This window comes from Piliocolobus tephrosceles, chromosome 8 (assembly GCF_002776525.5).
Source record: "Piliocolobus tephrosceles isolate RC106 chromosome 8, ASM277652v3, whole genome shotgun sequence".
Classification (NCBI taxonomy): Eukaryota; Metazoa; Chordata; class Mammalia; order Primates; family Cercopithecidae; genus Piliocolobus; species Piliocolobus tephrosceles.
The window spans coordinates 5,470,704-5,484,027 of NC_045441.1; the positions used below are offsets into that span (position 1 = coordinate 5,470,704).

General features: G+C 53.6%; 1 protein-coding gene across 2 annotated transcripts in view; it reads right to left on the minus strand.

Moving 5' to 3' along the window:
* Window positions 1-243: 243 nt before the first annotated feature.
* Window positions 244-13,324, minus strand: part of LOC111533688 (F-box/LRR-repeat protein 18) — a 16,109-nt gene continuing 3,028 nt past the window's right edge. The window contains exons 2-3 of one of the 2 annotated variants that reach the window (XM_026448776.1): window positions 4,603-4,821; window positions 244-1,844 (exon numbers count right to left, since the gene is read on the minus strand). In XM_026448776.1, the coding sequence (XP_026304561.1) occupies window positions 297-1,844; window positions 4,603-4,821 (1,767 nt within the window). In that variant the 3' untranslated portion in view covers window positions 244-296. Of the gene's footprint in view, window positions 1,845-1,995; window positions 2,168-4,602; window positions 4,822-13,324 lie in introns of those variants that run through there. The other variant, XM_023200395.1, reaches the window with a different exon arrangement.

Consider the following 13,324-nt stretch of genomic DNA (forward strand, 5'->3'; position numbering starts at 1 on the left):
GGCAGGCTCATGAGAAGATTACACAGGATGACTCACAGTAGGGCCGGGCAATCACTCAAACACGATCAGGAATAAGGACGCTAAGCTCAGACATCCCCCTCCTGCACCTCCGGCTCCTCTAGATGCCGCTCTCCCCCGAGCCCCCTGAGACCGACGTGGCACGCGGCGAGGCCCCGCCCTAGTCTCTGGGCTCCTGGAGGGCAGGCCTGCGGCAGCGCTGCCCGCAAACTCCACGTGAACGCCCCACTTCCCTCCGCCACCCTCCAACAGAGGCCCGGGAGGTCCCCGCGGCCCCCTCACCTGAGGTCCCTCAGCCGCTTGCAGTGCTTCAACATGTCTGAGAGCGCGGGCATGTACACCACCTTCCCCATCATGCCCAGGTTGGCCAGCGACAGGGACCGCAACTGCTGGCACTGCAGGCCGATACTGACCAGCCCGGAGCCCGTAAGGACGCTAGGCAGCTGTGCGAGCGTCAGGTGCCGCAGGAAGGCCAGCTGGCCAATGGCGGCCACCTCCGAGTCCCCGACGCTCTGCGCGCGGCTGCAGGGTGGGAGCGAGTTGCGGATGGCGGGCTCGTTGCGCGGCATGGCGGAGGAGAAGTTGGACCCGATCAGTTCGAGGTGTTCCAGGAAGGGCAGGTTCTTCAGCAGAGACCAGAACACGGAGGAAGGCTGGGGGCCCGCCTGGCCGGAGAAGGGGCTGGGACAGGACTGCACGCCCACGCGCACTTTCTTGCCAAAGCCGCGCGGCACTGCGTGCATGGCGGGCTGGGCGGGCGCACGGTCGGCGCGCGGCGCGGAGTCGGCGACGGAGCAGACAGGCAGGGAGAGGGAGCGCAGGTGACGCAGCCGGGCCAGGAGCTGGCAGAGGTGGCGGCCCAGGCCTTCCGAGCTGTGGTGGTGAGCAGCCGAGAGGTTCAGGTGGCGCAGGTTGCAGCAGGACGCCACCAGCGTCTCCAGGATGCTGCTGTCGATGTCGTCCTCCGCCTTGCGGAGCAGCGAGTCTGGGGACAGGCAGTGGACGCAGCCGCTGAGGTTCAGGCTGGCCACGCTCCGCAGGTCCTTCCCGCCGTTGATGACCTGCTGGATCAGAGGGCCGCCCGACAGGGTGCAGCCGCTGAAGCTGAAGTAGAATGGGTTGTTGAATTTCATGTGCTGCAGGAGGGAAGAGCCGTTCAGCCAGGACTTGGGCAGCTGCAGGGCATCCAGCGCGACGTTGCGCGCCATGGAGTCCAGGAGGTTCTTGGTGGCTCCGCTCTCCGCGAAGCTGCCGGGGACAGAGATGAGGAAGGCGTGGAGGTTCTGAGGCGTGCGGTCGCTAAGCACAGCCAGGTAGAGCCGCACCACCTCCTGGTTGATGTAGCCGGGGGCCAGGCGCGCATAGAAGACCCGTAGGTTCTGGTAGTGCGGCACGTTGCTCTGGCCCACCATGAGCTGGCCCGAGAGGATGGCGCCCTCGCGTGTGCGGTCCAGAATCTCGAAGTAGAGCAGTAGCTTCTCCAGGCTGGTGCAGCAGGGCACCACGCCGTAGGAGGGCGTGAACAGCGTCTGCTTGAGCTCCCGCACGCGGCTCAGCGTGGCCTTGCACTCACTGCTCAGCTGGCTGGCGTCGAAGCCGGGGCTCACGTCGATGGCCAGCGAGCGCAGGTGCTGCAGGGCCGAGAGCATCTTGGAGAGGCGCAGGGAGGTGAGGTGGCAGCCCGAGAGGTTCACCTTCACCAGGCTGCGGCAGCGGGCCACGTGTTCCACGGTGGAGCCAGGCAGCCAGTAGCAGCCAGCCATGCTCAGCTGCTGGATCTCCCTGCCGATCTCCTTCACCAGCTGCCTCACCTTGTCCTCGCTCGCCTGCGGGACAGGGGCGGGGCGGGGAGAGGAAGGAAAGGGCTGAAGGCACCTAGGGGTCTCCAACCCTCAGTGCGCACACTCCCCCTACGGCAGCGGCTCCACCGGGAGGGAAGCCCCCCACCTCTCCCTGTCTACCTGCCGGCACACTGACCTGGAGCCAAGAGTCGAGAGTCCCCAGCTACGTGGGACTGGTAGAGGGGTGCAGCCATGGTAGAAAACGGTTTGGTAGGCGGGCACGGTGGCTCATGCCTGTCATCCCAGCACTTTGGGAAGCCAAGGCAGATGGATCACCTGAGGTAAGGAGTTCGAGACCAGCCTGGCCAACGTGGTGAAGCCCCATCTCTACTAAAAATACAAAAACTAGCCAGGCGTTGTGGTGGGCGCCTTTAATCCCAGCTACTCCAGAGGCGAAGGCAGGAGAATCACTTGAACCTGGGAGGTGGAGGTTGCAATGAGCCAAGATGTCACCACTACACTCCAGCCTGGGCAACAGAAAAAGACTCTGTCTCAAAAACGAAAAAACAAAGGCCGGGCACGGTGGCTCACGCCTGTAATCCCAGCCCTTTGGGAGGCCAAGGAAGGTGTATCACCTGAGGTCAGGAGATCGAGACCACTCTGGCCAACATAGGGAAACCTCATCTCTACTAAAAATACAAAAATTAGCTGGGTGTGGTGGCATGTGCCTGTAAGTCAAGCTACTGGGGAGGAGGCAGGAGAATCGCTTGAACCCGGGAGGCGGAGGTTGCAGTGAGCCAAGATAGCACCACTTCACTCCAGCCTGGTAACAGAGCAAGACCCCATCTCAAAATAGAAAAAAAAAAAAAAAAAAAAAAAACAGTGTGGTGGTTCCTCAAAAAGCTAAACACAGCGCTACCACATGACCCAGCAATTTCACTCCTAGGGACAGACCCAAAGGAAGTGAAAGCTGAGACTCAGCCTCCCTACTCTGTGCCTGTTCACTGTGGCAGATTCACAAGAAGCCACAGGTACAAACAGCCCCAGTGTCCATCAACAGGTGGATGGACAAAGTAAATGCCAACCGTCCACACGGGGAAATGTGATCCAGCCACAAACAAGAAGGAAGGCCGGGCGCTTCCGCGCATGCCTGTAATCCCAGCACTTTGGAAGGCCAAGGCAGAGAGATCAGTTAATCTCAAGGGATGGAGACCAGCTTGGGCAACATAGCAAGACCCCATATCTACCAAAAAAAAAATATATATATATATATATTAGCCAGGCGTAGTGGCGCACACCTGTGGTCCCAGCTACTTGGAAGGCTGAGGCAGGAGGATGGCTTGAGCCTAGGAGGTGGAGTTTGCAGTGAGCTATGATCGAGCCACCGCGCCCGGCCCGTTACTGTTTTTTGAGACAAGGTCTCATTCTGTTGTCCAGGCTGGAGCACAGTGGTATGACAATAGCTGACTGCAGCCTTGACGTTGACATCCCAGGGTTCAAGAGATCCTCCCACCTCAGCCTCCTGAGTAGCTGGAACTATAGACATGTGCCAACATGCCAGGTTGATTTTTTTTTTTTTTTGTTCAGACAGAGTTTTACCAAGTTGTCCAGACTAGTCTTGAAATCCTGAGCTCATCTGATCCACCTGCCTTGGCCTCCCAAAATGCTGGCATTATAGGCATGAGCCACCAGACCCGGCCAAAAACTTAAATTAAAAAAAAGCTCCTGGCTGGGCACGGTGGCTCACGCCTGTAATCACAGCACTTTGGGAGGTGGAGGCAGAGAGATCACCAGGTCAGGAGATCATGACCATCCTGGCTAACACTACTAAAAGTACAAAAAATTAGCAGAGAGAGGCTGGGCACGGTGACTCACACCTGTAATCCCAGCACTTTGAGAGGCCAAGATGGGCGGATCACAAGGTCAGGAGATCAAGACCATACTGGCTAACATGGTAAAACCCCGTCTCTACTAAAAAATACAAAACAACTAGCCAGGTGAGGTGGCGGGCGCCTGTAGTCCCAGCTACTTGGGAGGCTGAGGCAGGAGAATGGCCTAAACCCGGGAGGCGGAGCTTGCAGTGAGCCGAGATCCAGCCACTGCACCCCAGCCTGGGCAACGGAGCCAGCCCCCACCTCAAAAAAAAAAAAAAAAAATTAGCCAGGCATGGTGGCGGGAGCCTGTAGTCCCAGCTACTTGGGAGGCTGAGGCAGGAGAATGGCATGAACCTGGGAGGCAGAGTTTGCAGTGAGCCGAGGTCACGCCACTGCACTCCAGCCTGGGCGACAGAAGGAGACTCCGTCTCAAGAAAAAAAAAAAAGAAAAAGAATGGCCAAAACTTAAAAAACTGACAGTACCAAGTGTTGACAAGGCTGCAGAGCAACTGGAACTCCCGCATCCTGGTGGGGGGTGTAAAATGGTGCCCTCCCACTGCACCACTGGAGAGCTGCATATTTAACTTTACAAGAAACATCCAACACCTCTCCTGTGACCCAGCAATTCCACTCCTAGGGATCCACCAGAAAGCAAGTCTCCAACCCCTCTCCCCGACTCCCAAGGCCCTAGGTTCCCTCCCAGAACGAGGTACACATACATCTGCGCCCTCTTCCCCAGGCGGCACACCACCCACACTTTTCTGCCCCTTGCTTCTGTCCCTCAATGCATCCTGCAGACAGCGCCAATCAGGACTTGGAGTGACTGCCACCTTTCCATCAGCACACAGGGTTCCACTGCAGGGCCGTGCCCAGTCCTCAAAGACTGAGATATAGCTTGTTTCTCATCTCCTGCCCCCATGCCTACTCACCTGATAGTCCTTTTGCAGCAACACGGTGTGGATGAGGCTCTTATCAAGGCACAGGGCTGCGAGCTTCCGACAGGTACGCCGGACGTTCAGAATCAGGTCAGTGCTGGGGACGTGACTCAGGATATGAAGGAGAATCTCATCAGAGAACCCCAGGAGGTGGACCCCATCCGCCATCCCAGCTGCTGCAGGGTGCATGTCATCATCATCATTGGATATGTCCTGAAAATAAGGGGGACACCAAATTCCCACAGGATCCCCAAGGATGGCTGTCAGCCCAGCCTGCAGCTAGGGAGAGGAGCAAAGATAAGCTCTTATCCATGAGAAAGAACGTGCTTTTACTAAAAATCTCAACTGCACAACAAAGAATTCAAAATCCTTCAAAACCCCATTACAGAGCTGTAAGCCAGGGTCTCTCTTCAAAAATGAAAGATTAGAAAAAAGATCACTATGTCTTTATTTATTTTGTGAGACGGAAGTTTCACTCTTATTGCCCAGGCTGGAGTGCAATGGCATGATCTCAGCTCACTGCAACCTCCACCTCCCAGGCTTCAGCAATTCTCCTGCCTCAGCTTCCCGAGTAGCTGAGACTACAGGCACATGCCACTTTGTCCAGCTAATTTTTTTGTTTTTTTGAAGAGACAGGGTTTCCCTATGTTGCTCAGGCTGATCTCAAACTCCTGGGCAAGTGATCCTCCTGCCTTGGCCTCCCAAAGGGTGTTTTGTTATAATAGATACAGGGTCTAGCTATGCTGCCCAGGCTGGTCTTGAACTCCTGGGCCTCCCAAAGTGCTGGGATCGCAGGTGTGAGCCACCATGCCCGGCCTCTTCTTTTTTTTTTTTTTTGAGACAAGATCTTGCTTTGTAGCCCAGGGTGGAGTGCAGTGACGCAATCTTGATTCACTGCAACCTCCGCCTCAAGGGTTGAAGCAATTCAGCCTCCCAAGTGGGATTACAGGCAACCGCCACCACACACAACTAATTTTTGTCTTTTTAGTAGAGACAGGGTTTCACCATGTTGGCCAACCAGGTCACGAACTTCTGACCTCAAGTGATTCATCCGCCTCAGTCTCCCAAAGTGTTGGAATTACAGGTGTGAGCCACCATGCCTGGCCTTTTTTTTTTTTTTGGGAGAAAGAGTCTCATTCTGTGGCCCAGGCTGGAGTGCAGTGGTGCGATCTTGGTTCACTGCAAACTCCACCTCGAAGGTTCAAGGGATTTCCGTGCCTCAGCCTCCTGAGGAGCTGGGATTAAAGGCATGTGCCACCATGCCCAGCTAATTTTTGTGTTTTTAGTAAAGACAGGGTTTCGCCATGTTGGTCAGGCTGGTCTTGAACTCCTGGCCTCAAGTGATCTGCCCTCCAAAATGCTGGTCTTTCAGGCATGAGCCCTGCACCTGGCCATGCACACTTCATTTTGCATTGTTGTAGTTAATATCTGGCAAATTACAAGGTGTTCTTCCCTAATGTGGGCCTGAGTCAAAATGCCTGATGCCTTTTTGGTTTATACGATGGAGAGGGAGAAGAGCTGGACCTAATGAGACATGAAGTCCCCAAATCAGGGACAAAGGAAGGCAGAAGGCTTTACCAAGGGGAGCATCTCAGAGCAGCTGCTCTCCGTAAAGACCACGCCGAGGAGAGAGTGCCCGGGATCATCTCGACTGTATCATTTTTCCGGGGAATGTGTCTACACGACCCTCTGGCTCCAGCCTGCTCCTGCTTCCTGTACATATTTGCCTGGATGGAAGCTCTGAGTTTTGCAAAGCCTGGCTGCTGCCATGGCAACCATGAAGGCTGTGGAGGAAGAGCCTGGCTGCACACCCCACACAGGTGTCGGAGGTTTCCTGGGAACTCTGACCGCGACCGTCCTCTCGCCCTCTCCAGACAGGCTTCCCATCCCGCTAAGCCCTCGCCAGGCCCTAGACGGGTGTCCTGAAATGTGTCCCACCTGTTCTTCCCTGGGAACAAAGAAGTACCCTCCATCCTCCAAAAGAGAAAGCCGCACGGAAACCAAAGGACTTGGCCCGTAAGGACCCATGAGGGTCATGAGGGTCAGAGGTTCGAAACTGACTTCTGCCTTGCCTCCTAATATTTTAATAATTAGCAGGACAAGGCCGGGCGCGGTGACTCAAATCCCAGCAATCCCAGCACTTTGGGAGGCCAAGGTGGGGAAATCACAAGGTCAACAGATCGAGACCAGCCTGGCCAACATGGTGAAACCCCGTCTCTACTAAAAATACAAAAATTACCTGGGCATGGTGGCAGGCGCCTATAGTCCCACCTACTCAGGAGGCTGAGGCAGGAGAATCACTTGAACCCGGGAGGCAGAGGTTGCAGGGAGCCAAGATTGCACCACTGTACTCCAGCCTGGGTGACAGAGCAAGACTCTGTCTCAAAAAAAAATTAGGACAGGCTGGGCGTGGTGGCTCACGCCTATAATCCCAGCATTTTGGGAGGCTGAGGTGGGCGGATCACGAGGTCATTTCTCGAGACCAGCCTGGCCAACATGGTGAAACCCCATCTCTACTAAAAATACAAAAATTATCCAGGCGTGGTGGTGCATGCCTGTAGTTTAAGCTACTCGGGAGGCCAAGGCAGAAGAATCACTTGAACCCAGGAGGTGGAGGTTGCAGTGAGCTGAGATAGTGCCACTGCACTCCAGCCTGGTGATAGAGCGAGACTCCGTCTCAAAAAAAAAGAAAGAAAAAAATAAAAAATACAAAAATTCTCTGGGCCTGGTAGCAGGCGCCTGTAATCCCAGCTACTCAGGAGGCTGAGGCAGGAGAATTACTTGAACCCAGGAGGCAGAGGTTGCCGTGAGCCGAGATCACGCCATTGCATTCAGCCTGGGCAACAGAGCAAGACTTAGTCTAAAAAAAAAAAAATTAGTGGGACACAGTGGCATGCGCCTGTTGTCCCAGCTACTCAAGAGGCTGAGGTGGGAGGATCGCTTCAGCTCAGGAAGTTGAGGCTGCAGTGAGCTAGGAACTTGCCACTGTACTCCAACCTGGATGACAGAGAGAGACCTTGTCTCAAAAAAAAAAAAAAAAAGATAAATAAATAAAAATCAGATTCTTGGAACCCACGCCAGACCTGTGGGGCCCATCCCCAAAAGACAGACTCCCAAATCAGGGACAACCTTTACCAGAACCAGAGACGATCTTTATCAGAATCAGAGACAATATCAGAATCAGAGACAATCTTTATCAGAACCAGGGACAATCCTTATCAGAACCAGGGACAATCCTTATCAGAACCAGGAACAATCCTTATCAAGGAATGAACTGTACCCCTCCCAATTCCCGATTTGCAGATTTATGAAAGAATGCCATCACAGAGCTCACGTGGTAAGAGAACTTAGGGCAAAATACTCTTAAAAACTCCAGCATTAGGCCAGGCGCAGTGGTTCAAGCCTGTAATCCCAGCACTTTGGGAGGCCGACACGGGCGGATCACGAGGTCAGGAGATCGAGACCATCCTGGCTAACACGGTGAAACCTCGTCTCTACTAAAAAAATACAAAAAACTAGCCGGGCGTGGCGGTGGGCACCTGTAGTCTGAGGCAGGAGAATGGCGTAAACCCAGGAGGCAGAGCTTGCAGTGAGCTGAGATCCGGCCACTGCGCTCCAGCCTGGGCGACAGAGTGAGACTCCGTCTCAAAAAAAAAAACCAAAAACTCCAGCATTGGACCAGGCGCTGTAATGCTGTGCTCACACCTGTCATCCCAGCACTTTCGGAGGCTGAGATGGGTGGATCACCTGAGGTTAGGAGTTCGAGACATGCCTGGCCAACATGGTGAAACCCAGTCTCTACTAAAAATACAAAAATTAGCCGGGCGTGGTGGCGGGCACCTGTCATCCCGGCTACTTGGGAGGCTGAGACATGAGAATTGCTTGAACCCAGGAGGCAGAGGTTGCAGTGAGCCGAGATCACGCCACTGCACTCCAGCCTGGGTGACAGAGCGAGACTGTCTCAAAAAAAAAAAAACAAAACAAAACTCCAGCATCATATGGATTCCTCAGTTACACTACCATACTGAATTTTTCTTAAAACCGCATAGAAATCACAATAATTGGCCGGGCGCGGTGGCTCAAGCCTGTAATCCCAGCACTTTGGGAGGCGGAGACGGGCAGATCACGAGGTCAGGAGATTGAGACCATCCTGGCTAACACGGTGAAACCCCGTCTCTACTAAAAATACAAAAAACTAGCCGGGCGAGGTGGCAGCGCCTGTAGTCCCAGCTACTTGGGAGGCTGAGGCAGGAGAATGGCCTAAACCCGGGAGGCGGAGCTTGCAGTGAGCTGAGATCCAGCCACTGCACTCCAGCCTGGGCGGCAGAGCCAGACCCGGCCTCAAAAAAAAAAAAAAAAAAACAGAAATCACAATAATTTTTTTAAAAAAGAGAGTGAGAGACAGCATGTCAGGAATTCAGTTCCAGCTCTCTCCACCCAGCCCCAGCAAATGCCACAGCATCATTTTTTCCACATGCTGTGCCCCAAATAAAAGAGAAGCTTCAGCTGGCGACAGTGGCTCACACCTGTAATCCCCAGAACTGTGGGAGGCCTGAGTGGGCAGATTACAAGGTCAGGAGTTCAAGACCAGCCTGGTCAATATGGAGAAACCCCATCTCTACTAAAAATACAAGAGTTAGCCAGGCGTGGTGGAGGGCTACTGTCTGCAGCAACTATCCCAGCAACTCGGGGGACTGAGGCAGAAGAATCGCTTGAACCTGGGAGTCAGAGGCTGCACTGAGCCAAGATTGCACCACCGCACCCCCCCGGGCAAAAGAGCAGAGCGCCCCTCCAAAAAAAAAAAAAAAAAAAAAAAAAACAAGTTTCATCCCAGGCCAGACCTCTAATGCAATTGTGGGGCCAGCACCCAACCTGCTGGGGCAGGCATTCGGGGGGTGATGCCCAGACAAGAGAAGCTGGCCCAGGAAGTAGCTCAAATGGGCCCCTACCCCCACTCTCCATCTCTGGCCAGAGGACCCTAGGAGGTGGCTGCGGGGCGGGTGAATTGAGCCATTTCCCTGGAACTTAGGCTTCTGGAGACAACTCTGTTAAGGCACCTTGCGCCAAAAAAGGTGGTAAGCTCTGGAGAGGAAACAAAAACCAGGGTGCAGGACGGGTGCGGTGGCTCATGCCTGTAATTCCAGCACTTTGGGAGGCTGAGGCAGGCGGATCACTTGAGGTCAGGAGTTCAAGACCAGCCTGGCCAACATAGTGAAACCCCATCTCGACTAAAAATACAAAAATTAGGCCGGGCGTGGTGGCTCAAGCCTGTAATCCCAGCACTTTGGGAGGCCGAGATGGGCAGATCATGAGGTCAGGAGATCGTGACCATCCTGGCGAACACAGTGAAACCCCGTCTCTACTAAAAAAATACAAAAAACTAGCCAGGCGAGGTGGCGGGCGCCTGTAATCCCAGCTACTCAGGAGGCTGAGGCAGAAGAATGGCGTGAACCCGGGAGGCGGAGCTTGCAGTGAGCTGAGATCTGGCCACTGCACTCCAGCCTGGGCGACAGAGGGAGACTCCGTCTTAAAAAAAAAAAAAAAAAACCCCAAGTTGCAGCCTAGGCAATGTGGCAAAACCTCGTCTCTACAAAAAAATACAAAAAATTAGTTGAGCCAGGCACTGTGGCTCACTCCTGTAATCCCAGCACTTTGGGAGGCCAAAGCAGGCAGATCACGAGGTCAGGAGTTCGAGACCAGCCTGACCAACATGGTGAAACCCCGTTTCTACTAAAAATACAAAAATTAGCCAGGCTTGGTGGCGTGCACCTGTAGTCCCAGCTACTCAGGAGGCTGAGGCAGGAGAATCACTTGACCCTGGGAGGCGGAGGTTGCAGTGAGCCAAGATCGCGCCACTGCACTCCAGCCTGGGCAACAGAGAGAGACTCCATCCCAAAAAAAAACATTAGTTGGGCGTGGTGGCACGTGTCTAGAGTCAGTCCCAGTTACTCAGGAGGCAGAGGTGGGAGGATCACCTGAACCCGGGAAGTGGTGGCTGCAGTGAGCCATGATCGCGCCACTGCACTCCAGCCTGGGCGACACAGCAAGATCCTGTCTCCTATTAAAAATAAAATCTACGTAACTGGCCAGAGGTCAAAGGACAAGTAATGTCTGCCACAGGGCCTGGGCTCCTAAGCCCAGAACCTCCCTTCCCTCCACCACCAGGAAAGGGCAACTGGGGTTTCCAAACAGGTCCGGACCAGGCACCTCATTTCTGGGGTCCTGAAATTCCAACTCTGGTGTGAGTGGCAGGCCCTGTAATGTGCTTACCAGGCACACTAGGAACCATCGGCTATAATGACAACTTGAAAGTGGTTTAAAGAGTTTAGCTAGGGCCGGGCGCGGTGGCTCAAGCTTGTAATCCCAGCACTTTGGGAGACTGAGATGGGCGGATCATGAGGTCAGGAGATCAAGACCATCCTGGCTAACACGGTGAAACCCCGTCTCTACTAAAAAAAAATACAAAAAATTAACCGGGCGAGGTGGCGGGCGCCTGTAGTCCCAGCTACTTGGGAGGCTGAAGCAGGAGAATGGCGTAAACCCGGGAGGCGGAGCTTGCAGTGAGCTGAGATCAGGCCACTGCACTCCAGCCTGGGTGACAGAGTGAGACTCCGTCTCAAAAAAAAAAATTGGCCAGGGGCCGGGTGCGGTGGCTCATGCCTGTACCGTCAGCACTTTGGGAGGCCAAGGTGGGCAGACCACCTGAGGTCGGTAGTTCGAGACCAGCCTGACCAACATGGACAAACCCCAGCTCTACTAAAAATACAAAAAAAAATTGTATTTTTTTTACAAAAATACAAATGCGGACGTGGTGGCGTGCGCCTGTAATCCCAGCTACTTAGGAGGCTGAGGCAGGAGAATCGTTTGAACCTGGGAGGAGGAGGCTGCAGTGAGCTGAGATCGTGCCATGGCACTCCAGCCCGGGCAACAAGAGTAAAACTCTGTCTCAAAACAAAAAAAAAATTAGCCAGATGTGGTGGCGGGCGCCTATAGTCCCAGCTACTTGGGAGACTGAGGCAGGAAAATGGCGTGAACCCAAGAGGCAGAGCTTGCATGAGCAAAGATCACGCCACTGCACTCCAGCCTGGGCGACAGAGCGAGACTCCATCTCAAAAAAAAAAAAAAGGATCTAAAATCTTATTACCTGCCAAAAAACATCTCCTCCCAGAAAGAACCCTAGCCTGGGCTGGGTGCAGGGACTCACACCTATAATCCCAGCAATCTGGGAGGCCAAGGTGGGAGGATCACTTGAGGTCAGGGGTTTGAGACCAGCCTGAGCAACATAGTGACACCCCATCTCTACGAAAAATTTTAAAAAGAAAAAGAGAAATAAAAATAAAGAATAGGCCAGGAACGGTGGCTCACGCCTGTAATCCCAGCACTTTGGGAGGCTGAGGCAGGTGGATCACGAGGTCAGGAGTTCAAGACCAGCCTGGCCAAGATAGTGAAACCCCATCTCTACTAAAAATACAAAAATTAGCTGGGCGTAGTTGCGCGTGCCTGTAGTCCCAGCTACTTGGGAGGCTGAGGCAGGAGAATCGCTTGAACCCAGGAGGCAAAGGTTGTGGTGAGCCAAGATTGTGCCATTGTACTCCAGCCTGGGCGACAAGAGTGAAACTCCGTCTTAAAAGAAATAAATAAAAACAAAAAATAAAGAATGGGCCCTAACCTATTTATGACTCAGGCACCTAGTGAAATCACAGAATTCACAAATCAACTGGTAAGATGTCTGGGATGTGCTTTAACTAATCTACGGGGGACAGGAGAGGTGGGGAAGAGTCGGGGGAGAAGGGGAGACAGAGATGAACCCAGATGGGTCATGTGTTGACAACTACTGAAACTGGAGAAGTGTGTAGAAACGAGTTCATTGGCCAGGCGCGGTGGCTCACGCCTCTAATCCCAGCACTTTGGGAGGCCAAGGCAGGCAGATGACAAGATCAAGAGATCAAGACCATCCTGGCCAACATGGTGAAACCCCGTCTCTACAAAAATACAAAAACTAGCCCGGCATGGTGGCAGGCACCTGTTGTCCCAGGTACTTGGGAGGCTGAGGCAGGAGAATCTCTTGAATCTGGGAGGTAGAGGCTGCAATGAGCCAAGATTGTGCCATTGCCCTCCAGCCTGGGTGACAGAGCAAGACCCTGTCTCAACAACCACCACCACCAACTGACCAGGTACGGTGGCTCACACCTATAACCCCAGCACTTTGGAAGGACAAGGTGGGAGGATAGCTTGAGCCCAGGAGTTGGAGACCAGCCTAAGCAATACAGCAAGAAATCTGAAAAGTGTTCAATCGCAGGCGTGATCTAAAGGGATAAACAATGTTAAGGTCTTTACTCTTTCTCCAGTGCCCCTCTTCTTAGGGCTTTACTTATCTACTTGGCATTTTCTAGGCCATCCCTTGAGACACAGCACTGCTGCCACCCAGTCTATGCACAAGCTGTCCCGTTGACCAGACATGCCACCAAGCAAAGGAAACTGCTACACTCTCAAACTTCAGCTCAAAAGCTCCTTCTTCAGGGAAGCCCTCCCAGTACTCTCCAGGCACACTTAACTCACTGCCTCCCAGAGCTGACCAGGTCTCCCCTTCCAGTCTCATCAGACAAACTGTAATGATTTCCTCACCACTGCAGGAATGCCTTTTGAACAGGGAGCATTTTTTATTTACTTTTTTTTTTTTTTTTTTTTGAGACAGGGTTTCACTCCATCTCCCAAG